A 27,865-nucleotide genomic window follows, 5' to 3' on the forward strand; every position below is an offset into this window, starting at 1 on the left:
CCCAGAGGGGCTACAGTTGGGGGGTGGGGAAGGGGGACATTTCTTCCCTATATAAACCTAACTGGGCCTTAGCATAACTGAGAATTAGCCCTTCTGAGTTTGCTTTTCCCTGGAGTTCATTGTGCCTCATCAAGCGTTCTACACAAATTATTAATGAAATTATCATGCTTGTGGTTTTGTTGTTTACATAAAATGTTAAAACATCACCAACGGCAAAGTGAGGCAGTTAGACTGGGGCTGTTTTAAAGACCTGTCATAGTGGGATAGACATACCCTTTTGCACTTAAACATTAGTTGCAAGAAAAAAAACTTCCCTAATTTTAATTTTTTTTTAAACTGCCAGCAATATTGTACACACATTTGTTAATGTCCCCTTAAAACCTTAGGCACCAGTGGGGAGAGTGGGCACTTTATATTGTTGCTTTAAATAAAAAAAAAAAGCAGTGATGTAGCCAATTAGATGCAGGAGTTTGGCTTCAAAGTCAAAAATGATAGCCTCCTCTCTCTTCTGCTCATAGTAAGGGAGCGAGACTTTGCAGTGAGTAGGGGCTAGGGCTGGTCAGGAATTTTTTCAATTAAACATTTTTTCATACAAAAATGCCCATTCATTGAGATTAAGGCCAAAAGTGTTTGTGGGAAAATAATTTTGTGTGTCAAATGTTTGAGACCTTTTTTTTTAAAAACAAAGTTCAATTTTTCAGGTCTGAATAACTTGAATTTTTAAACAGTCAATTTATAGAACAAACCAGCCAACCATGCTGAAGTCAAAGCAAAAATGGGTCCATTTTTTGGTTAGTGAAAAGTTTTGAGATTTAGACTTTTTTTTTAAAAGCTCAAATTCTCAGGAGGTGGGCAAACCATTTCCTGCCCTACTGTAGTCATGGGGATGGTGGGAGTGAGGGAGCCAGTTACAGCTTCCTATGTGTGCCCATCTGCCCCAGTGTGAGGCAAGAGGATGCTGGGGAACCACATGCCAGCAGATAACTGTCCTCTATCCCTGCCAAAATAAACCCAATTGTGGGGTGGGGAGGATGGCTGGAGCAGAAGGCACTTGTTCTCACTTCATGCAAGCTTAGAGATCCTCTGTCAAGGAATGCAGAGCTAGCAAGCAATGGTCACATTCTGCCTCCTTCATGCTGCCTCAGCAATGCACAGGAACTAGTTCAGAGGAAAAAACATTGCCCTAAGGTTGTATTTGTATGGATGCTGCCACTATGCCCACATATTGCAGCCAGGTTAGAACAGGGCATGGGGATGGTGCAGACTCCTCAGCTGCGATTGAGTCTAGTTGTACAGACTATGCTGCAATTCTCACATAGCTCATGCAGTTGATTTTAAGTTCTTTTCTTCTGTTAATTTCAGATCTCTAATTTAACTTAATCATATATTTTGGCTTTAATTTCCCCCTATGCTGTCAAGGGAAGGAAAAAAACCCCACATGCTCAAGCCTGGTCTGTGAGAGCTGACACCACAGAATGTATTAACTCAGTTGTAGTAAAGGCGTGTGCACAAAATTTAACAAATATCAGATAAACCCAATCAACTTTTTTTTGGCAGTTAGATGTACCTTTTAGACAGCTGTTGAAAATGCACATTTAAGCAATATAACTAGGGTTGCCAATGCTGAGTGGAGAGTCCGTCTACCTCCCCCAACATGATGTAATTTCATTTTCTTAAATTAGCCTATTAAAAGCTCCTGGATTGCTTTCAATAGTCACTGAGAGATTTACGTAGATTTTGGGAGACTCCAGGCCAATCCTGGAGGGTTGGCAACCCTAAATACAATGTATGTATGGGCTCATTTCAGGTCTGGTATGAATGGGTAAAACTCTTGTGAATATGCACTAGAGAGCTAACCAGCCCAGCTCATGCTACAGCACTAAATTGATGTGTAGCTGCTTGGGCTCTGAAGCCTAAAGAAGGGAGGGAGGTTCAAAGCCTGAGCTACACTGTCTACGTGGTTGTTTTTAGCACCATAGCATAGCCTGAGTGTCAAACTGGGCTCTGAGACTTGCTGCCATGGGCTGTATAGACATACCCAGAAAGGTTTAAGGTGCAGAGGTACATTTACATATAGACTTATAGAGATTTAAGTACAATAGAGGAACAACCAAAAGAATGATCAATTAGGGGCTACTTACTAAGAGAGCACCAGGTGGACATTGTCCATCTGGCAGAGGGATTGTCTTAAGAGTCCACACACAGAGATGACCCTCCATTACACCTACCCTGGTTATTGATCAGCCAGCAATTCAAACTTACTGGCAATATCCTGTCTGTTTGAAGTCTTTTCTTCCCCCAGAATATGCTAAAGCACCGAGATTCTATCAGAAACTTAGGACCCAATCCTGTAAGGAGATAAGCACAGGAGAAACCATGCACCCACATGGTGTTCCACTTGCATGGAATTCCTTGCAGAATGAGCATTTTCTTGTTGGCTGAGGTTCATCTTTTGAAATGAAGATTTTGGTTTTGTTTGTTTTTATACCAGTACACACACAGACTGTGTGCTAGTCAACTCTGCACCAGCTGGGAGCATGAGGGAGCAGGGGACTCAGTCCACCACAGGCCTCTTCTGGCCAACTGAAGAGTAGCACTGCCCGCTCTTGTCCAGTCTGACTCCTATGAACCAGTGGTACTGGCAGTGGGGGTAAATATAGCTGCAAATGGTGGGGATCCCAGCAAGCTACAGCAGACAGGCTGTACACGTGAGAATACCTTCCCCTGTGAAAACATAAAGCCAATTCTATGCATAGGACTCTAGGAGATTTCTATCATGTTTGGTTAAATACTAGGTGTTTGCCACAATTCTCTTGGCCAGGCTGCAATTTAGCTCACTAGTGCATATTCTTCACTAGCTTCACAGAAGAACTTCCACAGTGAGAGTTATGCATGTAATAGTATCTGAAATTTGGATTAGCAGAGAGGGTTCTGTTGTTTATGTGGCTGATAGTGGGATGAAGAGGAACCCTGGCCATACCCCATATGTTAGCAGCAAGAAGGACCTACTTCTGTGCTACACAGGGGCCTCTCCTACCCAGAGGTGCCTCTCCTGTGACTGGTTTACAGCCGGGATCTTCCTGAGGTGCAATGGAAAGCAGCTATGCAACACCCCAGGCTTAAAGCCTCTGCCTAGAATGTAAATTTTAATGACTACTAAGCAGCGAGGTCAATTTTTTTTTTGGTGCCTTTATGGTGACTTTTTCCAGATGCGTTTTAGTTTCATGTGGAAAATTTAAGGGTACTGTAAACAACGCCCCCATCTTCACTTGTTATGCCCTCAGCTTTTTTCTCACAATTATTCAGTTATCTAGGTGTGTGAGTCAGATGATCCAGTTGTCTACATGCTGCGTTTTGAAGCACAGTCAAGTCTTAGATGTTTAAGTACAAGTGAGAGCAGTATTCACCAATTATTGAATGCTCTGAACCTTCAATTAGTGGAGTCCATAGTATTACATGTTCAAAAAATGGAGGCCAGGTAAAGCTAAGCTGATAACTTTGGTCCTAGATCTTGGGAATTATTAGTATCATCTGAGAGACCCATATTAGGTGAACACAGTTGCTTTCATCCCAACTGCAGCCAGGAAAATTTTGACTTTATTCTCCTTTCCTCACTGCAGAAGTGCATTCATACACAATCTAACTTTCACAGATGAAAATACCCACTATGAAATGTACTAAGCCTTTATGTACCAGCCTGATTTACCAGCAATTTTCAGATTCATCTCTTGGTGTTATGTCATGCTACTTAATGTGAAGTGTAGCACTTCCTTTGTTGGGTTGAGACTGACAAACATACAATCTTAAGTGGGTAGAGGACATGTTGGAGAGCTTGCTGTTTCAGAATTTATCACCACAGATAGGCATTGCAGGTGTAGCTCTGTACCAGTTACTTTCAGTAACAGTATTATGTTTGTATACCTGTAAAAGCCTTTGATTCCTTCTCCCCTTGCTAATAAACACGTTTCCTTTATACAATGATATCATAGATCCTTCCCACTCTTCCGAGCCATTCTCTCACAGCCTGACGGACACGGATATCGGTCACATGACAAGTCAGCTGACTGATACAGGGAAACACAGCTGGCTGGAGAGCGGTGAATGTTTGGTCAGGCAGGGTCTGAATCTGGTTGAGAACTGTCAGCACCAGGTTGGTCCATGCCTAAAACAAAATTAGAAAAAAAAATTCTTTGCTGTACAGAATCAGAAGAGAGTGTCACATAAATAGCCACAGCACACTATGGGTTTCAATTTGCTACCAATGGCACCAGTGTAAATCAGAAGTAGTCAATGGAGATACACTGGGGTATGACTGATGTAACTGACATGAGAATCGGGCTCTTTGTCTCAATCCCATCACTACATCTTAAAAGCAGATTCTTCCAAACCTTGCATTCCATTAAAATCCACTTCATTTTTGTTGTTGTTATTAAATAAAGTCTGGGGCCCTGCTTCTCTTTCCCAAGAGAAAAAAGAATTCAGTGAAGGACACACTTGTTCCTTTAAATTCAAAGTAAGATGGACATAAGCATCTTCATCTTTGCAGTGTTTTGCAAAGGGAACAGTCATAGGAGATTTGGATAAGGGATTAGGATGAACAGGGCCCTCTCCTCACTGAACTGAGACTGCAAACTCTTAAAGAAAGAGCACTACAAACTATACTTTCATCTGGTTAGGGTCAGGTTGTAATGGAGAGGAAGGAAGCCCTTGCAACTGTGCCTCTGGGCACCTAAAAATTGGCAACTGACATGGAGTCTGGAACTTGGTTCTAAATGGCAAGGCCCAGATCCTCATGATCCTCTGGGGTGGGAGAGGAGAGATGATGTGGGTGGCCTTTTCTGTCCCTAATAAGCTCATGTAGCAGCAAGGAAGATTGGTGGAAGGTGCCTAGGTATTGCATCTGCTGTTGCTCTGTGGCCCTGGCACTCAGTGCACATGCTTAGAGGGAGATGCAAATTGCTTTGTTTTTTGAGGTGCAGCAATTTCCAGGGGGAAATCTCCACATACAGTGTATGAGTAAATCCCATTGAAGACAGAAATTACTCTCACTTTCTGGAGAGAACAGTCTCTTCTTGGGTCACATTACATGGTAGAAAATAAAGATATCTTGAGGCTATGATAGCAGGAAAAGTCCAGAACGATGCTAGAATGTTTCATATACATAGGGTACAATAGGAATCAGGAAAACCCACAATATATCCCTCATGTGATTATATGTAGGGTTTTTTTTTGTCTTAACAGAGAACACATCACCATTGTAGTGTTTCTTCACATACTATCCTATCACAAAATGAGCACAAATCCAAAGTTTGGTGCCTGCAGTGTCTGTTATCCCGAGATGCAAATAGTAACCAGTCATGAGTTCAATGTTTCTGCTCAGAACGGCTTCTTTTGTCAGTTCCAATTACAAGAGGATCATAAGTAAGGCCCTGCTTAAATTGTGGGATGATTGTCAAATAATTACAGCTGAGTTACAGGCAAGACATGGAAAAATTGCAGAAAACTAATAATGGACCTTTATTAATTGCGGTAATTTGGAAAAACCAGAGAAGAGCTATTTGTTTAAGAAAAATTTGCTAGAACAATAAAAAAACACTCAAGCATTGTGTTATGCCTGCTAATTTTTTTGATCACTAGATATTTTGCTGCAACTATATTACAGTCATTAATGCACAGGGCCAACAATGGGACTCCTGCTTTGTGTGGTGCTGACAGTTCGAGCCCCAGCTGCTACCAGCTCGGATAAATGGAGTTTGACTGTACTACTGGGGGGAAAGTGTGTGGGGGGCAAACTTCAAAAATGTATGCAAAATTGTGGACTGCTTAAAGAAAGCTAATTAAATCAAAATTGCAGTGGAAGTCTAATATTGCAGGACCTGCAATTTCCGCAATATCGCAATTAAGTAGGGCCTTAATCATAGGACAACTGGTAACATTTCCAAAAGCACTTAAGGGTGTTTGTACTGGAGCTGGGAGGCGAGAGTCCCAGCCCAGGTAGACGCTGCTAGTTCTCGTGCATTAGCTCAAGGTAAGTTAGTGAGAACGTGTCTACCTGCACTAGGAATCACACCTCCCAGCTGGAATTTAGACATGTCCTCAGTGACTTAGGCTTCTAAGTCCCATTTTCAAAACAGACAAGCAATTAGCAGCCTAAGTCTCATTGAAAGTCAATGGGACTTAGGCTACTAATTAGCCATATTACTTTTGAAAATGGGACATGGGCTCTGAAGCCACTTAAGCAAAATTTTACCCAGTATCTCCCCTTCTAATTTCCCTGAAGTCTCTGACAATTCTTCCACAAAATACTCTCTGATCTGATCATGATGCAGGGTCACATCAATACCAGCTTGTGGGGATACTCAGTAGATCTCTGATGCTAGACACTTTGGTTTAATCTTTTTCTACCCATTTTGGCATTACCCTACCATATAGTCTACAAATTGTCCTACCTGTATTTGTGCCTCTGCATCTCTCACAGATATATTCAGGGAGCTGACTGTAGATCCTGAGCGTGGCCTCTTCTCCTGCCTCAAGATCTCTGGGCCAGCACTGAAGGAATGTCTCATTTGGCCCTGGTCCACCAGATGTTGCGGTCGCTGGGGGAGTGGTGAATCCTGCCCTCTTGAGCCCAACAACTCTCCCTTCTTTTCCACTTTGACGTCTTTGGTGAAAGAGGTTAAGTTTTGTTGCTGCTTCCTTTTCTTATACTCCGTCATGAGTTTGGAGATAGTTTTATCAGTGGCTATGGTGTAGATTTTGTTGCCAGCACTCTCCCACCATTCTTTTTTCCTGGCTTGGTCCTTTTTCTCCATTTTAGGGCTCAATGGTGGTAGCAGCAGCATTTCTCCGCTCCCTCCCTTGGGCGTTAGATTGTCTATCAAGTGGTCCCTACTTTGACTTCTGTCATCTTCTGAGGGTGTATCTTTTCCAGACTGCCCTCCGGTTGATGGGGTGGAGGTTTCAGATTGAAAGGATGGTAGGATGAAAAAAGGGTCACCTTTGAAAACTGGAGGTTCCTCCACATTATTCTCCAAATCCAGATGCATTTGGATATAGTTATTACAGAGCTCCATGCATAGCTTGTGAAGCCTTTTGATTAACCAAGCCCAGTCTGCATTGCTCACTGGCTGAACACTCAAAGATGGTATTCTAGCCCTCCACTGTCTCTTCTCCTTCCCCCTTGGGGGGCTGACTTGGGCAGTTTCTTCAAAAATATCTTCATCTTCTGAAGAGCACTGCTGGGAGGAGTCTGTGCTTCTTTCATCATCCTCAAATAGGATCTTCTTCACCTGCTCTGCGGTGATGTTCTCCTGGTTTGTCAGTATAGCACAAACCAAGGCATGGAAGTAAATATTGAAGCTCATTGCTGACTGACGATATAAGTTGGCAGCTCCACAAATGCCAGACACTTTCTTCAGCAAACACTTCAACCCAGGTCTTGTGTCAAACTCTCTGGCTGTCCGATAAGAATCCAGCAGTAAGTCAAAGATGACAGCCAAATTCTGCATGGAAATATACCTGAGGAAACCAGCCAGTTTGGTTCCTGGCACTTGTGTTGTCTTCTCTTCCACATGAGAAGGGCCCTTCACAAACTCTTCCAGCAAGATATCATATAAATTCTGGAGCAGCACTTGATGGGACAACAGACTCACCACTATTGTCCTGAAAGGGATACTTGATACCACCAAAAAAAGGGAAAAAAATATAAGTTAACAGTTCATAATTCACAAGTTATTTCACTGAGTTATAGACATATACTGTATTTTAGAATGACTTATGAAAGCTACAAACTACAAATCTTTATTTGCTTTAGCAGTCGTGACTCACACCCATAGTCCCATTTATTACAATTGGTTGGGTAAGCACACTGAGTAAAAGTTTTCTGGATCAGGCCCTATGCTACCCTCATTCAAACTGTAATAGTTATTTCAATACTGTACTATGCTTCTGCTACTTCTGTAGCCTTTTGGCACATGTGACATCAACTGCAGGATTAAATGTTTTCTTTTTCAGTATCACTGTAACTAAGCTTTCTCCAAACATTGTACACTACTGTAACAGGAAGACTACTATGTCAGCGTCTCCTGATTTTGCTTCATTTAGGTCCTTGTACCTTCTTGTCTTTTTATTGCACTTTGACTCTCTCTAGTGGCAGCAACCATGCCACTCCTCTCTATAAACAAACTGACATGCTTCTGAAAGACTAAATCTGCCATAGCAAAGCTGAGTTTTGATTGTTTCTAATTCCTGGTTTCCATTTCCCCCCTAGTAAGACCAACAACCTCTCCCCAGAACTTCAGGACACAAGCATAAGGAATATGGTGGAGACTGCATAGAGGCTCTTGTTCTAAAACAGTTTTACCAACAACCATGTAATATATCTAATTTAACCCAGATTGAATGGGTTAAGAACCGATTCCTCAACCTATATACACCTAATATGGGATGGAAATTACAGTACCACTCCTAGTGGGTATTATTCCCAGACATGCAGAGCTGAGTGTTTATATCCCTGCTCCTCTCAGTGGAGATCAGGAACATCCTGCGACCACATCACTAAATTAATGATCTGCACAGGAAGCCCAGGAATGCTAAAATGTCATCCTTTTAACAGGATCAAATTTTGCAGATTATGCACCAGTGAATAATGTTTAGAATCCTACAGCATAGACTAGGCTAGGAAGAAAGTGCCTTAAAAATTATCCTAGCCTGTTTTTTTAATCCTACAAATCACTAGCATCTTCGTTTATGATAATTTTCTTAATCTCTTTAGTCTTTGCATACAGTCACAGTTGCTATGATGTCAGAATTGGAACTGATACTGTGGTAAACATACCGGGATAGCAGTGCCTGTCATGACAGGAGGAACTGAGTGCTAGTATCATAGAGCTTCTGCAGTATGCTTTTCGCTATGCAAATACGTGTTATTCTGGTACAGGAGTTAGCTCAGATGTTGGGCTGCAATTCCTGTGTGCATGCATGTGCAGCGGTCACAGGTCAGACAATGTAGTATCAGTGCTGTCATGGCAAATCTATCTGTGTGTTTGCCATGAAACCTGAGGTCAGTGCAGGTGACTCAAATACCTCTGTGAAATCTGGAATGGTCTCATATTACATGATGATTATATAGGAGCTCTTTTCTAGCAGGTAGTCTTCTGCTTTACAAACATTACTGACAGACACTCTGATTCAACAAGGTACTTAAGCATGTGCACAACTTTAGGCAAATGAGAACTTCCATTGTCTTGAAGGGACTAATCAAGTGCCAGACCCAGGACCAGAATTAGGGAAATCCACACTCCCTTTAATAGGCTTAGGCCCAGATTTTTAAAGGTATTAGGGTTGCAAAAATGAGAGCAGCAACACCTATACTGATTTAGGAGCCTAAATCTCATTTTCAAAAATGATTTAGGCACTTTGAATGTCAATGGGATTTTGGCTCCTAAGGAAATTAGACTTTGAAGTGCCTAAATTCCTTTTGAAAATGAGATTTAGGATCATAGATCAGTTAGGCTTTGCAATGCTGAGCACCGCAGTGCCAAAACACCTTTAAAAATCTGGGCCTTACAGCTTAACAGGATATTTGTTTGCAGTACTACTTGGCCAGGATGTCATTTCCTAGGTAAAACACCAAACTAAGGTGCTGGCACAGACACATAAGCAAGAGCACGACACCAATCCCATTTAAGCATAACATTATTTTATCTTTTGTTTGCAATTGCAAATTATGAAACTATAGTGTAGGAAAAAAAAACGCTCCCTTACCCCAGTTTCCTATGGAACAATGTAGCATTAATGAAGCAAAAATCAAATGGGAAAAGAGAAATCCCAGGAGGTTAAAACAAAGCTTCAGAATGGTTACAATTTTTAGCATGCAAGATTGGCACCAGATGTATTGTTGTAGAAAACAATAACAAGGAAAATAATGGCACAGTCTAGGTTGAGCCTTATTCTGGTGAAGAGTAGGCTAAATAGTGGAAACTCACTTATGAAAACCAAACCAAACTCCTGGTTATTGTTTAGACACTACATAGGTCTAATGATACTGGAATGGTTCAGAGTACTTGTGTTCAGTACAGTGATGCTTTCCAAAAGGCCTGTGTTGCCTTATAAATGCTTGGGTATAGATTGATACTTATGTCACTGCCTTGGGAAGTGCTACAGTTTCCACTGGGACCTCTCTATGCACACTGAGTAGGTAAAGGAATGTTGCACAATCTGTCCCATTCTTTAGTATGGGGCTGGTTATTGCCCCCAGGCAAGGAGAGGGTTAAGGTCATGATCCCAACCCTCCCTGACCCCTTGAGGGGAAGCAGGAGAAAGCAGTCTCCAGTGCACCCTCGAGAGGAGGCAGCATAGAGATTGCAGCTGGGGGAGACCTTTGCACACTCCTGCAAGGAAATGAGGCTTCTTGCATTGTCCTTTCTCCTCAGCCAAGGAAGGACCATCAAGATCTGCCTCTCATTGTGAACAAGACTACAGCTCTGAATAAGGAGGAGCAAAGGAGGCTTGCCACAATGCCTGCTTGCAGGCCATTTATCACATACATTTCATCCCCAAAAGGTTTCATTGTTGCAATACATTTCCAACAATATAAATGCAGGTCCTGGATTCACAATTCTGACTCTGTCCCATTTGTGCTATTGAGGCTGACGTTAGTGTTCATCAGTGCCAAAAAGTATCAACTTAAATGTTATGTGATGAGCTCAGTACGTGAAGTGCCAGGCAAGCACATGCTGAAAGATCTGCGATGGGATGACTTAATACTTGAAGAGTTTATCTATAAGCACGCAAAAATTTCCTCATCTTAGTATATCGAGCACGACCCGGGTAGTTTTGGACAATGCTTTTGCTAACCTAGGGTTAGCTTACATTGCTCCACTAGACCCACTGTCCTACATTTCTATTTTGTTCTTAATCCAATAATTTTAACTGTCCTTTAGTTGGAACAAGCGAAAGTTTCCTCTGCGTAATTTTGGAGTTATGGTTGCAAAAAAGAAGTGGAAAATTTTACTGATAGTTGTGGAGTACAAATAAATAATTCTGGTTCTAATTTCTATATACTATGGTCATTTACAAAACAGCACAGCAATTCTTCCCTTTATCTCCCTGGTGCCTGCAAATTTTTGAAAACAGTTGAAGGGAATTTCTGCTTTTGGCTGACGAAAAATCCAGAAAGCTGCACCGAAGGAACCCTAGCTTTGGAGATGAAAAAGAACAAGCACTGTAGGTTATTGAGTCCAATCCATCCCTCACTCACGTACACACAGTTCCCTATAAATGATTTGCTGGTTCTTTTTCTAGTCTAGTTTTCACATACCATGTGATGAGGCTACCAAACTGATCGTGGATCCCTGGCATAGGTGAGCACTCTAACACGTAACCTTATTTACTTCACTGGGACTACTCAGAGTGTGTGCTCACCCGTGGGAGGGCTGCACAATCAATATTTCTTCACTTATGGGTCTCTCCTGCATGCTGATAATGGTTGTTTCTCTTCCCTAAGTTTCATTCTATTAATTGATAATTCAAATTCTTAGCAAAACTGGAGGACAGATTTGCTCTTCTGCTTTCACCTCACTAAAAGCATTCTTTGCCTCCTGATTAGCCCTATGAAGGCCTTTTGGAATGGCTTCTCACCTTTTCTGGGTATGCCCATTGTGTTTCTTGTCAGCAGGCAGCTCGATGATAAGCACACAGGACTGAGCATGTTCAAATCCTTCCTTGTTGTTGGGGGTCTTTGGTGAGCACTGGGTGTCTAACATGAAAACCTAAAGAAACCACACATTACGCACAACAAGCAGCTCAACACCTGCACCGTTTGAAAAGGTAACACACACAGGAACAGAACAGCCCCATCGCATGGCCAATGCGTCCCACCTGTGAGGGCTGCGCATTCTGAGGGGGATTATTTTCAAAGGCACCCAACTCCTGTTGACTTCCCAGGGGAAGTCAACCAAATCTCAGCTCTTGTAAATTGTCATGCTCTGTCTTGTAACTGAGCAGAATTCATCTCAGAGATGTCACTGAAGAGACACTGTGTATGCATACGTGCAACTAGATAGGGTTATGGGAGTTGGGCTTCTCTGAACTTCATGTGTTAAATTACAAAACAAACAGTGCCAATGCTACCCACCAGTCTCCATCACCCACTGGGTTGCCTTTTTGTTATTGCCCATCAGTTCCAGGTCTGCATCTTATCTGTGGAATAGGTATTCCAAGAAAGCAGCAGATACAATCAATTACACACAGAAATTGACGGAAGTGACCTGTTGGTCATCTAATCCATCCCTTTCCACCAGGAAGGATTGTCTCTAGCTTTAAGGGTTTGTCCAATTTATTTTTAATGTGATCAAAGTGACAGACATTCCACTACTTCTTTCGGAAGAATGATTATTCGTATGTCTAAGAGGACATTTACCTTGATTTGCACAAAGGGATGTGTAGTGGGGTGATCACCTGCTCCTGCCCAGGAGGGGTTAAAAGTAGCCCTGGGGAGGGCTGTGGCTGGGAGAAAGCAGCTACTAGGCTGATTGGGGAAGCAGCTGCAGCTGGGCCACACCCCAATCAGACCACAGCTGGCCCTATAAAAGTCCAGTGAGCCAGGAGCCGGCAGTCTTTCTAGCTGTAGATGGACCTGGCTGCAAGGACCTGAGGAGAGCAGGGCTGGGGAAAGACAGAGGAGCTGGGGAGCTCCAGCATGGAAAGCCCCAGGCAGCAGCCTAGCAGGCCAGTGGGGACTGGGGGGTGCAGAGGGCAGCCCAGGGGTAGGCAAAGGCAGCAGGTCCAAACCCAACCGTGCCGGTAATAACTAGGCCTTATACTGAGGTGAGGTGGGGATAGTGGGTGGGGGTTCCCTGGGGAGGTGAGACCCTGAGAGAAAGAGGTTACTGCCAGGGGCCAGCACCCCAGAAAAAGGGGGCACTGGGTCCGTGAGGGACACAGGGGCCAAGTGGCAGTGGGACACTGGCCTGCAGAGGGCGCACCGGAGGCTGGAAATGCTAATTTCCAGAGACAACCAGCAGGAGGCGCCACAGCGGTGAGTCGTGCACTCTACAGGCTGCTTGTGGAAGTAGTTGATGTGCTGCTGCCTTAAGTGACAAGAAAAGGCAAGGTAAACTCCAGAAAGATGCTATTTTAGTATGGAGCTTCACAAGCCTACTGCTCTCCATGGGGAGAAAACACATAGTTGGAGGGAAACACTTCCCCGGGCCTCCAGTAACAAAGGTACTGAGCAAAGACTCTTCCCACAGTAAAATTATTTGCTCTTTCCAAGAGTTTTTTGGAAAGAAAATTCTCAACCTGCCTGTTAGTTTAACTCTTGGTATATAGTTTGTTCTCTGGCTTCCTTTGTAATGAGATCATTACCTGTTGTGCCATGGCTCGGATTCTCCAGTACTCAGCTTCAGCACTGGGAGAGAGAGATGGGGCTGCCACCTTCACTTCACAGGCATCGCCACTAAAGCTTTCAGAACCACTGTGGAAATAGCCCAATAGGTTCTACAGAGAGACACAACATCAGTCTTTCACTGTGTGTAAGATCAACCAAGTAGTTGTAGAGCCCTCTATCCCTGAGAGATCTCCCATAACTGCCCTGGCATCTCCCCTGATATTTTATTTGAACTAATGCGCTGTGATTCCCTTTTAAGAGCTTGAACTGTGATGACTTATGAGGGTTTTCGGTCACAACCAAAGACTGAATCAAAAGAGACAAGTGTTTTGGACTCAGTTTGTAGCAAAGGCATCACTAAAGCAATCATTTGTTTTCCCACTGTGTTTGTAAATCCAGCTGTAAGAACTGGATACAAAGACACATCATGCAGACATCTCAGTCGCACCTGTTCAGCCCTGATGATTCACATTGGCAGGGAAGCATGAAGAAGTCTGGCCACTTCCCTCTCTGATCTTTGATGCAATCCTGGAGCACTGTCTTAGGAAGCATGGCACCATGCCACTGCCATGATGTACACGTTCTTTGGACAATATACAACACTTCTGTTTCCAAGGTTATTAATCAGATCTTTCACTAAAACTGAATTAACATAACAATAACTAAAATAATAGTTCTGAAATTACTTTTCTGATGTTTTTGATTTTCAGGCAGTCTTTATTGTGGCTTGGGTGAAATCAGACACAAAAGTTTATCAGAAAAGGGGAATCAATCTATCTAGCAAATATCAGTGAATTGAAGCTGGTTGGGATGTTGGTTTTACCTTTACTGGCTCAAGAGTCGCAGAGAACGCGTCCTGTAATGCACAGCATGCAAGCCTCCACATCTCTTCAGTAAAAACAGGCCCTGCTGTCACGAGGACATACCTGCAAGTAAGGACACTAGAAGTTATCAAGCCTGCAAGCCCAACAAAACTTTTTCTGACTCAAAAGGAAGAAACTGGGCTACTGGGTAGAGCAAAATTTAGGCAGCTGCTTCACAAACATTGAGCTAGTAAGATGGTGTGCCAATCATCCCCTGACCATTTTGCCTAGATATTGTATTCCTTTCCTGGCTGCTATTTGCATGCTTTTTATCTATATAGATTGCAAGCTTTTCAGGGCACGGGCTGCATCTTTCTTTACTGTCTGTTCAGTGCTGTGCACCACATTTTGGGTTTGACTGTAAGAATAATTTGCACAATGTGATGGGGATACTTACCTCAGGAGACCTGTGAGTCCCACCCAACAGCAGTTTGATTATTTTTTCTAGAGGCTGTGTATTGACTAGTGACGTAGATATTAGTGTAGAGCAGATATTTTCATGGGAGGAACATGCATGTTTATTTACGTTTCCCAAAATTTATGGACTTTCTCCGCTGCTCTGACAGCATCCAGTCAATACAGATGGGCCATGGACGTTCCCACACATTCCTATCTTCCCCTTCGCGACTGGGAATTTGGTTTGATAACAAGCAAACAGAGTCTGGCTAATTGATGAAAATTTGATTTCAGCCCTTGGAAGCTTTTTCTAACTCTAGATTTTGCTTTTAAAGAACAAGAGATGGGTTATAGATTACTAGGGAGGTACTGGCCAAAATGATCAATCTGTGTGTTTGGCCAAGACTTCTCTAGTCAGGAGTCTTTGCATCACTTCCTCTTTTTTAATATGCCGATGGGAGAAAGAGGCTTTTCTATATTACCTGATACATGAGCAGCCAACTCTGGAGATTGTTTCTGTAGGCTCTGCCACACAGGCTACCAACAACTTGAAGAGATCTTTTAGCATTGTATTAATCATATTCTCGTAGCCAATGTCTACAGGGAAAATAAAGTTGTTTTTAAGCATTCCCACCTTAGCCATATCATCTAGGGAAACAGCAGTCATTCTTCTTTCTGATATCTGGATGTTTTACAAAGTTGATTCTCTTTAACACTAATGCCAGTTTTATAGGTGTCAAAACACAGCAAATTAGGAGGAGAACTGTTCTCTTCAGGCAAGTATATGGGAATTTAAAATATTCCCACTGATACTGAGGAAAGTACCGTGTTAGCTCCTATTCCTGCCAATTCCCATCCATTATAATCTTGAGTGTAATACTCCATGACTTTATATTTTTGGAAAGTTTAACATAATCCCTTTGAAGTTAAAAATGACCTTCCCATTCTCTCTGATTTTGACTTTTTCTTGAGCAACCAAAAACAAGCCATCTTCTAAGCATGTTTAAGCGACCGCCCCATCCCCTGAGACAAGGGTCGAAACATGCGCAGACTGGCAGCCAATCAACGAAGGCCTGTGGAGGGCCAATCGGGAAGGAAGAGGCAGCCAAACAGGGCGGGGCCCTGGTTGGTAAGAGAGAAGGACCAGCTCCTGAGGAAGGAGCTAGCACCTTGGACAGAGCAGTACTGGGCAGGCTCGGGGGAGCTAGAGAGAGCTCCAGCCCCGTTACCCATCAGGCTGCGGCCTGGCTACAAAGGGCCAAGGAAGTGGCCCAGGGAAGAAAAGTGGACAGGAGGGGAACGAAGGAGGCTGCCACTAGAGAGCCCCTGGGTTGGGACTCAGAGTAGTGGGCAGGCCTGGGTCCCCCTCTTATACTCCACCTGGCCACAGAAGACGGTGGCCAATACAGACTGCAACTTTCCCCTGAGCTAAGAGGCTAGACTCTGGGTTGTGGCTGGCCACTGAGGCAGGTGCGAGTCCTAAAGACTGCTGTTACCCCCCTACCCCCCGGGGGTGAGAGTCTGGAGTAGTGGGAACTGCCGTAGGGCAGTGTCCTGAAGGGGATGCTGCCAAGCAGAGAGCAACGCGGGTCCCAGAGCAGAATGGACAGCAGGCAAGACACCACACGCTGAGGCCGCTCCGCAGTGGACAGAGCTAATTCCCAGGATGACCAGCGGGAATCGACGCTCGTCACAATGTCACACAGTAAAACCCTGCATCACTAAATCTGATGTTGAAGGGACACTGCTTACCTGAATGAATGAAACTTTGAATGTGTTCCACTACCAGTTCACAGGAAAGGCCAATTGCATGCTTGAAATTAGCAGATGCCACATCCCAGTAAGCATGGTCACCATGGCTACGATGGAGCCAGAGGGACATTGTGGGGAGTAGAAGATGTACAACTGCATAAATGCCAAATCCTGGGCCTAGAAGGAAAACACGACAATGGTAAGAATTTCTGGCTGCAAATACTCACTCAAACACATGCCCAAACTAAGAAATCCTGGATCCTTTACCAGACTGCGATCATGGATTCAGTGATGTTAATGAAAACTACTTCCAAAATATCTGGAACACTTGTATTGTCTTAACTAAGAGCCAGTAATGTTTGCAACAGTGCATACACCTTGGATTGTCAGTCGAAGGTGTATAAGTTGCCACCCATTAATTGAAGGGTACATGGAGAATCGAACTATTTTATTGAATTTAGTGTAGATTTATTGTAAGATGTAAGAGTTGATAGCGCAACTATTTTCTGGGGAGAAGTGATCAAGAGCATAGCAAGCTATTCAGCTGTTAATAAAATAAATACTGGGCATGCCAGTACTTAATTCTGAGTTTGACACCAGCAACATGTTTTTTATTCATCAGCCAATTATTTGTGTGGTTTTAATATAAAACATTCATAACCATATATGGTGTGGTGTAAAGGCATACATGTCTATATTAGGGTGTCTGATGCACAGTTCTGGTTCTGACTATAAGAATGCAAACTGAGCAGCGCAATTTTATTCTGGATGAACATTCAAGGAGGATTTCATGAAGAGTGTCTAATAATATACAGAGAACTGTCCAGCACTTCAAGGAATAGGAGAAGTTTTTCAAGCAAATCCAGCTTTTACCTTGCTCTGTTTTAAATATTTGTTCTGAATGAAAAACAACAGATGTGCAGGGAACGTACCAATATATATACCAATAGCAGATGTGCAGGGAATGTACCAGTGATGTCATATCACTCTACAGATTGGCCTTCAAGGGAGTGGAGAAAAGAATACTTGCATATCATAACGTGTAAAGAACAAGGAGAATCATGTACACTAGACAACAGTACCAATTAAAAAAATTAACACATGCCAACAGCTACCACATAATTACCACAGTTATCCCTTTCCCCTCTCCTATGCAAAGACTATAATCTTTTTGCTGAAGCTCCCCTGGGAGCCAATCACTGTGATCTTTAACCAATCCAAGAAGTTACTGCTGAACACCACAAGGACAATATCTCCTCTCTAGAGGAGCTAAGCAAACTATCTTCACAGTCCTTGCTAGCTTAACAAGGATTTTTCTGTGTTTCAGTAGCAGATGTTCCATAAAGTCATTGAAATTACCAGGAATTTTGGCAACATCTCTCAGCAGCTCAAAGAGTAAATCCAGGGTGGGTGGCTGGTGCTGGCGGGGACAGTTGGATATAGCAGTAGTTAATTCTTCCAGTAGAATGATCCAGACATTGATAAGGCCTAGAAATATGGACACATAATGAGAAGCTAGGAGTAAGGTGTGGGGAAATAGACGAGAAGCTATTTATAATGCATTTACTGGTTTGATCATGGACAGGGGTTGGTTTCAGAATGCAAGGGAGATGAAGGAAAAAAATCTACTGTGAGCTAGATAATGGGTTCCTAGTCTTTCCCCCCTTACCCATCTCAATACAGTTTGTGTGAGTGGTGGTGATTGGGCATTGCCAATTTGAATCTCTCTCTTCTCTCCACTCCCTTCTCTCATTTACAGAGCATCTATCCCCCTCCCGCCTTACTCTGCCTTCTTTCTCCCTTCATACCCATTTAGTGGAAGCAACAGTTAAGATTATTAGGCTGTCATTGTTATTACTTGATCCCCTCACCCCAGAAAAGTGTGGGTCTGTGTATGATGTGTATCACTGAGCATAAGTGAGGTGAAATCACCTGAGTATGCATGGGAGGATATAGCTAAATTAGATGTGTGTTCTCCCCACTGAGAGGAACCAGAACAACAGTGCTTAACTTGCTACATATATGGATATGTAAACAATATAGACGCAGGGCAACACCATATTTCTGGACACTTTTTTCTGAACATTTGCAGCAGCTGCCCAAATTCACAATTACACGTGGAGCTGATTACTTTCTGTGTGTAACCACATAGCCATTATTTTAAATTCACCTACCAGAGTCATCCTCAAAGTCAGAAAGGACACACTCAATCCCATCCTCACTGCTGGCTGATTGCTCCTGCACTCTTCGGGGCAAGTTGGCCAGCCGGCCACTGAGGAAAATTGGCTTCAAGGGCATTTTGTAGATTTTGGCTAGCAACTACACAAAGAAAAAATGTAACATGGGAAAGTGTAGAAGTGCCGTCATGCCACACACCGGGAAAATAAGTATTAGAGTGACATTAATATTTGGGATGGATAGTGGCATGATAAGGTTCATCTAGCGGCAACGAACACAGGACTAGGAGTCAAGAGCTCCTCCCTCTACTGCTGATTTGCTCTGTGACCTTGGACAAGTCATTTAAATAACCTGTGTATCAGCTCCCCAAGCTGTGAAATTCAAATACTGGCCCTTCCTGAGGATTAGTTGTACACAGAGTACTTTGAAGATGTAAAGTACTGAATATATACTAAATATTATTGTTATCTATCAGCCATCTAGCTGCAGAATATTTTGGAGACTGTTTTTTCCTTTATGATCACTAGCCCAGTAAAGGTTGATTGCTCCTGAAACAATATATACTGGTTTGCCAACTGCAATGAACATGATCTTTGCAGCATTATATCACCAGTCACCAGAGGTAATGTTAATGCCTTTATGTTCTGAAAGCTGGGATTCCACATTTTCTGGTGCCATAAATCATTGGTACCTATGTAACTTTAGAAGTTCTTGAGTGAGTGGCTGCTAACCATATGAACTGAATGGATTAAAATTCAATGTGGTATTCAAAATGGTCCCTCACAATCGCACATTGGTGCCCATGGTCCAAAGCTAAATAAACTTTGGTGGTGGCACTACACTGCTATCTTCACTCCCTGTGTTTGTATCATGTCATACCAATTCCTATAAACAAAATAGTGTTTCTCAAAATTATGAGGCAGCCTCCATGGGCCTGGTTCCAACATCTTCATCAGACTGCGATACCCAAGAGACAGCAAGGTATTTTAAAACCAAACAAACCATAATTTAAGGGCCTGATTCTGCCCCCTAACACACACTGAATAGGTATTTTGCAAGCAGTCCCTCTGATTTCAATAGAGTTATTTACAGATTAAGGTACTGCTTTGAGCATGGCAGAATTAGGACCTAAATTTCAAATTGTGAACAGAGAAGAGTCCTGTACTTTGCTTGTTAGACATTTTTGTATATAATAGAGGTATTTGTAATGTACCTATTGTATTTTTTACTCTTTTTTTCTGGTAAGATTAATTGAAATTTACATCAGAGAGACAGATAGGGTGGTTCCCTTTTTCTGTGGCTGTGGTGGGAGGAAAGGATAATGTGATGTGTAGCAGATTTTGCGATTCATCAAATGAATAACACTATCACACAGAATATTAACAATAAAAACGAATTATGATTTGCTGTGACTGCTGTTTATCTTGCTGACCAGTACTGTCTCATTATTTCCTTGTGCCCATTCCCCTCTTGCAGTCTGTCTGTTGCATCTACTTGTTGTCTCTCATCTTATACTTGGATTGTAATTGCTTTGGGGCAAGGACACTCACTCTGTTATGTACAGCACCTAGCACAATGGGGTCCCAATGCATGATTAAGACCCTCCCATGGTACTGTGTACAAATAAATAAAAATAATATCAAAGTGCTGACAAAAAATGTCCAAGCAGCCCTGAATAGTAACCTATGCTGTGAGCACAGGGTTTATACAAAATGTACAACTTTGCTAGACACTAAAAATCATGGTCTTAATAAAGACACTGAATGTATGGCTCATTACAACCATCTGTAATCCACTAACCCTCCTTTTCATCCTATGACTACAGAGTGTTAACGGTCCACCTCACCTTGAATGATCCCTTCGAATATGTGCCAATCCTTATGCTAAACTATCTGTTTGACCTTGTATTTGGGGAAGGCAATCTGAGTGCCTTCCCCAGACCTGAAGAGAGCTTGCCACAAAGATTGTACACATTAAAATATTCTGTTATGTGCATGCAAACATTTCCAATGATTGCTGAGAGCCAAGAAACCTAGAAGTGGTTTTCTAGTTCAGGTCTGTAGCTCTCTGTGATCATCAGGCATACCTGAGAACACCTCCTGAGGTAATCAAGAGCGGGAAGGCACAAGTCTGTAGACACAGATCCTGACACACAATCACCAATCTCCTTACAATCCACTTCTCCTAGGGGTGGGAGGGCAGGATGCAGGAGAAGAGGGGAAAAAAGAAATGTACACACAGCATTAAAAGTTATGCAACACATATTTCTCATTCAGTCTGGCTATTTATTATGTGCTATTGACTACACTTTCCATAAATGCAGCCCTTTAGATCTCAGTCCAAAGAGTTTGGGGAGACTTCTCCCATTGAACAACATAATAATGGCTGTCACACTTCAGATTAAAAGTACATTTACAAATACTTTAATAAATGGATGATTATTTTTATTACAGATGGTTATAGATCCCATAGATTACTTATATTATAACCGGAGTTTATATTCATATATAAACATCTTCAAATGACATGCTTATAACCATCTATAACATATACAACACACATCATATTCTCTATTTCTCATTCATGAACTATTTATACATGTACCTTTAATATAAAGTGTCACTATAATGTTTAAGAGGGAGGTAACAAATCTTTGATTCATGTAGGTATAAATTCAAACCTGCTGTAACTCCACTGAAGTCACTGGATTGTGGCCAGGGATAAATTTGGACCACTGTCTCCCATTTTAGCAGTTTCTCTGGAGATGGATTTGTTAATGAGCTAATGGGAGAAATTTGTTTTTTGCTCAAGGAATTTTAGACAATTTTATTTAAACTTTTCAGTGCCTATTGCAAGGTGCAGGTGCTTTCCAATAGTTAAAGCAAATTAACAGATCTATGTATATTTTATTGTTAAAAATATGGTTCCTCATAAGCACTGTACTGTAGGTGTGCAAGATTTAGGGCCTTATCCACAGCCCATTGAAGCCAGTGGGGAGACATCTGTTGATTTCGGTAAGCTTTGGAACAAACCCCTAATGCATAAACCCCTTTCCTTTGTTACTGAGTATCAGCAAAACCCTAGTAACATTTGTTGATGGTCTATATTTGCAGATAACTAGACCACCACTTGTAGGTAAATATTACATATGAGACATTTCGTTAAAATTCAGAATTAAATATATAGAGTAGGAATTCCATTTGTCCATTACAATTTTACAAACAAGAAATATCCATTTCTTTTCCCTTTGATAAATCCATCTCACCAAATGGACAACATTTTTAAACAATCCAGAGAAACGTCTGTTTCTGAAGACAGCCAGGTTCAGCATTTACTGGTTTGCTCTTCAATTTTAATTTTCTCCATAAAGTAGCAAATAATTGAAGTTCCACTCCCTTCCCCTCCTCAAGGGCTAGACCCTGCACCCATTGAAATCAGTGCTAAAACTCCCTCTGACTTTAGTGGGTGGGGTCAGGCACAAAGTTGCTGCATCATTTACGAATTAAAGGTAGAGTTAAACAAAAGAAGAAAGTAGGGCCCCGTCCAGTCTCCCCTGGCATTTTGCTATTTACATTAGTAGGAGGAGAATCAATTCCATAATTTCTTAGAATTTCTAACAATTGTTTTTTAAATGATCAAAGCAAGATGCGAAATGTGAATAAGAGGGCAGAACAAAGCATCTGAATTTGCCTTTGTAGTGCTTGGAGAAATTTCAGAACAATCAAAGTACAGGGTCACCTTGACTTGGCATACCCTCTCTTCTCTCCCACTTACTTTACCCTCACTATCAGAAAAGAAAAGTTAATCTTACTGACAGATACCTGTGATACTGATGTTCTTACTGAAGGTTCCAGCAGATTTTTGGCAGTTTGTGTGCCAAATGCTGCTGCTAGGGGACTGGGGAAAAAATGTGGCTTTGATCACTGAATGGAAAACAGCCCTTATGAAAAAATACTACAGTGTTCTTTGTGCTAATCCAGCCCTAGCCCCAAATATTACAACACCATGACTGCAGAGTTCTGGATTATTACTGTACTGGAGAATTCTATAGTATTTATACAGGGCTATGGTAGGTCATAGTGAAAATGAGAAAAAAATTAATAATCAGATGGCTGAATCTTTGCTGCTGTGACATGCCCTAAAATCCAACAGTATCAAAAGTGGTTTTGAATAGTCCTTTTATTTTGGTGTCTTTTATACAGTACCCCTGCTTACTATCCGCTAAACCTCTCTCCAAGCATATTTTGTACCTTATAATAAACAAAAGTCATTTCTTCCAGAATAACCCTCCCACCTCCACCACAGAAAGGTTGCACTTGATGGGAAGAAAAAAGAAAAAAAAAAAAAAAAAAAAAAAAAAAGGAAAAATCATACTTACCAAGTCCTTTGACAAACTTCATAAGGCACATAATGTAACTAGTGGCGGCATTGGCAAAGACCTGGATGTTGTCTATGTTGAGAAATGCTTCAAAAACATCAAAAACTGGAGCTTGGCATTTCCCTGTGAGAACAGTAGGAGGTGAAGGCAGTTTATTTATTTTTTTTAATAAGTTGAGGTTCCCTAGCTCAGCTGAGTGTACCGTACCTCTTCTGTGATCAATAGGCAACTTTCTGACAAGCAAATATTGTGACTGCCTTGGAAGCTGCATCTACTTTCCTTTTCTCCTGGCTCCCAAGAGACTAGCAACCTGAGGGTACTCACACAACCCACTTGTGACTGTTTTACAGGTTCCCCTCTGTGCCTGATCAGCAGAGGAGTGAGTCACAGTTTCACAGATTCCAAGGCCAGAAGGCACGTTTGTGACCTCCTGTATAACACAGGCCAAAGAACTACCCCAAAATAATTCCTAGAGCAGATCTGCCCCAGCTATCAAGACTTGTCTCTCTTAGCTCAGGCTGTGCTCACTTCATGCGTTTAGCTCTGGTTTAGGTCCCTGGTTCAATTCTTGGTGTTGCTGGCTGACATAGTGACTGTCACATTTACAATCTTGATGCTATTTGACAGAGGCAAAACTGGTGTGTTTTCCTGAGTTGAAAATAAGCCTTTTAAAGCCTGCCTACTGTACATAATGGATCTGAAAGACTAGATTCCAGCAGGCACATAATAAATGCCTATATTTGACTTTAAAACATTTTAAAATACCTGTAAAGTTGATTAAAAGCCGGAATAATGGATATTTCTCCATACAAGTGCCATAACATTGACACACTGTGTTCAGGAGAGATCTGGGACTGATATACCAAGACTGTTACAGATTAGACTTTAGGGGTTATGTGTCAGTGTTATGGGAGATGAAGCTTGCTCACTATCTGCTCAACACTTCTAGTATTAACAGTCCTCCTCTTACAGGAGCACTTGTTTCACAGTGGGGGAAAAATGTAGGCTGCCTGGCCTGAGTGCATAGACAAGAGATGGCCATAAGGAACATCTTTCTTTCCTCCAGTAGGACACCTGCAGAGAAATGTGATGGACCTAATGTTCCAGCAGCAGAACATGGCTCAGGCAGACTGCTCAATGGCTTTGTTAACTCTCTTTCTCACCCCTGTGTGTCTGCTAGTGTTTGACAGGAATCACAGTATAAAGTATTCAGAGATTTACATTTGTTTTCTCCCTATTAAAAAATATTCTAGATACTGTAGAGTACTGCAGTAAGGACCCACCACACTGCAATGACACTAGTGAGTTTTGCAATGTGTTGTTTTGGACCCTTATTGTAGATTATGGTAGTATTTTTATTTACTTATTTATATGTCCTAGAGATAATGGGACAAAGAAACAAAGACATATCAAACAAACAAAAGAGAAAACTCATACCCATAGAATACTCTCCAACGAGGTACTCCTTAAGCTCTGACTTGCTACTGCTGTGCACTGTTTCCAGTGCACTGAACAAGGGCCTCCACCCGGACTGGATCTGAATGGAACACACCTCCACCAGTTCTCCTATAGACGTGATCACCTGTTGTAGGCAAAGCAGAGACCTTTACAAATATAAATCCACCCAGCAGAACATGCGGAAGGAATGACGAACAGAAATTGCCCTACAAACATCTACAGAAATAACTGAAAAAACTGTAGATTTTTCTATAGTTTTTTTTCAGAGAAACCTACTTTTCATTAACATCTAAAGGACTGAAGGTGGATTTCTGTTGAATAATCATGTTCCTGCTCTAAGGAAAGAGAACAGCTAAACCACCAGGTATACATTCCAAAAGCCTCGAGCTTCTTGGCTGCCATTGGATGTGCCCATTCTTTGCAGATGTGGCTCTAATGCACAGTGTATGCTAGGTAGAACCCCTTACCTTGTAAAGGAAGTAATTTGAGTCCTGACAAAGGAGCAGAGCAAAATATAGTACTGCTCAACAATACACTGAGGAGAAAGGACCCTTGTGAAACCCTGAAGAGAGATTTAACCCCATTAAAGGAAAGTAGGCAGATACTCTAGCCACTAGGTGTACACCTGAGACTGCTCTCATTGTTTGTATGGCACACCGGGTGTAGGCACTATCATCAGGGTTGACTTGCCTGGTCCTGGACATCCTCATCACACAGCTCCAGCTGCATGATGCGCTCAAAGGGGCGGAACAGCGCCTCACTGAAGTGAAAATGAGGGGGCTCATTCCAGTCTGTCAGCACCTCGGTGAGGATGTCATGGATGAAGGAGACAGCCTTCCGAGAAACATGTCTCTCCTTATGACAGGCAGCCTACAGGGACAGAAGGGAGGAAGGAAGAAATACCAGAATTTTGGCCAAGCAAAAAAAAAAAAATAAAATAAAAATTGCTTTTTGATTAGATTGTTTGGGGGGAGGCAAAAGTAGCAACTTGATAGTGCCAAGACCCAAAAATAGCTCCAGCATAGTGTGACCAGAGGGTCCTGCTTCAATGAACAAAGTGACTGTCCAATGGAAGACAAGGAGCTGTGTATCCGAGATGCTCAGTATTCTGGAGATGCAGGAAGATTTATTGAGAGTTCAAAGAAAGCACTAAACTTAAAAGTTAAAAAATGGGTCTACAATCTTCCCGGCTTTTTCAGATTACTGTTGATTTGAATGGCTAACGTGAAAGATTTAATTTCTCTTTATTCTCATTGCATAAATATAATGTTTATGGATAAGTACTGTACTTAGCATGTTCTTGGACTCCAGAATAAAAGCCTCTGGGGAAAGGGACCTGGTATCTACAGCACAATAAAAATGACTAGCAATAAAGTATACTAAAAAAAGAAATGGCACGCTGTCAACAGTACACTGCTCATCTGGCAAGAGCTGGCATGAATTTGAACAGAAAATTATTCCACACTGGGGGACTACCCCAGGCATCTCTAAGCTCAGTCCCTTCACTTCATCCAGCCATTTCCTCCTTCGGCTTTCACCTATGCCAAAGTTCACCAAAAGAGAACTATACTGACCCAACATTTTGAAAGCAACGGGTGATTCTGGGAGTCTCACTCTTTGGATGCCAAAATTAAGACATTTTAAAGGGGCCTGGATATAAGGCGGCGGGTGCTCAGCACTTTCTGAAAATGAGGCCCCTTTAAGGTATCTCAAGCTGGGCATCAAAAATCACTAGTCATTTTGAAAATTAAAACCACTGGTACAGTCAAAACATACAACTATGGACACTTTAACACACCTTAACACCTGACTTCAAATATTTTCTTTATCGTAGCTCTTAAATATCTGAGAAACGTGCTTCCTGTGCATCTTAAAAACCTGAACGCATGATGACATGTTCATTAACATAAACAAAGTTCAGGCGCACATACTTATTCATGTGACTGTCATACATCCAAGAAACCCAGCTCCATTACATAGAACAGTTTTCAATTATTTTAGGCACAGCTAGTTTCCACAGGAATATCGGAATTGCCATGTTGAAATAGACCAATGGTCTGTCTCTGGAATCATGTTTCCGAATATAGCAATTATCAGATGCTTAAGAGGTACATTGTGGGCACTTTCACACCTACCTATCTCTAGCTGTGCAATACTTTACCATAAGAAGAGGAGCGTATTTCTTCTTGACTCTAGCTAATGAAGAAGTTTAATAACCCATAAGATGTTATTCTAGCCAGTATAACTGCAGATATTCTGCTGAAGTCATTTAAAGATTCAAACTTTTTCTGACTATCTCTAACTAAGGTGCGTTTATAATATCTTATAGCTGTGAGTTTCACAGGTTCTTCTCTCTCTCGCTCTCTCACCTCTACAAGATGAGGTGCCACCAGGCTCCAGCAGCGCATGAGATGGAGCAATGGGCGGGATTTACTCCGTACAATCCTGAGCATGGCATCTCCAAGACGAAACAAATGGAGTGCGCTTCTCCTGTCCTGGGTAGACTTTACTTCACCTACAAGAAAAATAAGGTGCACTAAAGTAAATAAATGTGAAAATTAATTGTTATGACCAGAGGAGTAATTAACAGAAATTAGGCAGCTGCAGCATTTCATCTCTGCAGGTTTGGGTTCGAATTCACAAATTATTTGATTTTAATTACATACACATCAATACCAGTCCAGAAAGAAATTCAGCATAGCTAGCAGTCTGTGCTTGCAAAAAGCACAGGAATAGACTGAGAAAAGGACCTACGTTGTAGGAACAGCTTACACAGCTATGCAGCTTTGGCATCAAATAGTGTGGATTTTTTCAAATGCATTTTTGAAGTGTAAACACTTGGAGAAAATATAAAATAATAAATCAGTGATAATTAATAATAATGTTCAGTTCTGGCAAACATGCAGTCTAGGTGGGCAAGTGGTTTATGATTTATCCTGAGTACAATGAGTTGGCTTTAGAAGCCTCTGATAACATTTACAGGGAAGAGTATTAACTGCAATGTATTCATTTTCTTAGTAGTGGGAGGTTGTAAATTATCTTTACTGAGTTGAAGAACACAGGACAAAGAGAACTTAAAAATATACTCTGAATTTCCCCGACAGTACATATTCTTAATTACCAACACTTTGAAAACCATCCTAATATGAAGAATTTCATCTCCCACTGCTCTCAAAATGTTAGGAAATTCACATTAGGAAGCTTACCTCTTTTTGACACTGAAAACAAATATTTAAGCAGCTAGGCAGCACTATTTAAGCTGCACTAGGCTAATTATTAGTGGCATGAATCTTTAAAATGGAATTACTACTAACATTTGTTGATTGAACACTGTGTACAGAACACAGAGGGAGACCATTTATTAATAATAAAGTAATACATGCTGTTGAGTCCTGGAGAGAGAAGATGTATGAGCAGAAAATAACAAATTGAGTGTCATTCTGGAACAAT

The 27,865-nt window shown here is 41.8% G+C and overlaps 1 protein-coding gene across 5 annotated transcripts in view; it reads right to left on the reverse strand.

Moving 5' to 3' along the window:
- Nucleotides 1–1,841: 1,841 nt before the first annotated feature.
- ARFGEF3 (ARFGEF family member 3) overlaps nt 1,842–27,865 on the reverse strand; it is a 121,309-nt gene continuing 95,285 nt past the window's right edge. For 3 of the 5 annotated variants that reach the window (XM_050949401.1, XM_050949397.1, XM_050949400.1), the window contains 14 exons: nt 26,785–26,930; nt 25,106–25,285; nt 24,395–24,539; nt 22,958–23,080; nt 20,666–20,763; nt 18,576–18,720; nt 17,761–17,889; nt 16,402–16,578; nt 15,132–15,246; nt 14,214–14,316; nt 13,369–13,500; nt 11,641–11,771; nt 6,450–7,674; nt 3,045–4,162 (listed from right to left, as the gene is read on the reverse strand). In XM_050949401.1, coding sequence (XP_050805358.1) covers nt 3,971–4,162; nt 6,450–7,674; nt 11,641–11,771; nt 13,369–13,500; nt 14,214–14,316; nt 15,132–15,246; nt 16,402–16,578; nt 17,761–17,889; nt 18,576–18,720; nt 20,666–20,763; nt 22,958–23,080; nt 24,395–24,539; nt 25,106–25,285; nt 26,785–26,930 — 3,041 coding nt within the window. In that variant the 3' untranslated portion in view covers nt 3,045–3,970. Of the gene's footprint in view, nt 2,725–3,044; nt 4,163–6,449; nt 7,675–11,640; nt 11,772–13,368; nt 13,501–14,213; nt 14,317–15,131; nt 15,247–16,401; nt 16,579–17,760; nt 17,890–18,575; nt 18,721–20,665; nt 20,764–22,957; nt 23,081–24,394; nt 24,540–25,105; nt 25,286–26,784; nt 26,931–27,865 lie in introns of those variants that run through there. The other 2 variants (XM_050949398.1, XM_050949399.1) reach the window with 2 other exon arrangements.

Source organism: Gopherus flavomarginatus, chromosome 4 (assembly GCF_025201925.1).
Source record: "Gopherus flavomarginatus isolate rGopFla2 chromosome 4, rGopFla2.mat.asm, whole genome shotgun sequence".
In the NCBI taxonomy this organism is placed as follows: Eukaryota; Metazoa; Chordata; order Testudines; family Testudinidae; genus Gopherus; species Gopherus flavomarginatus.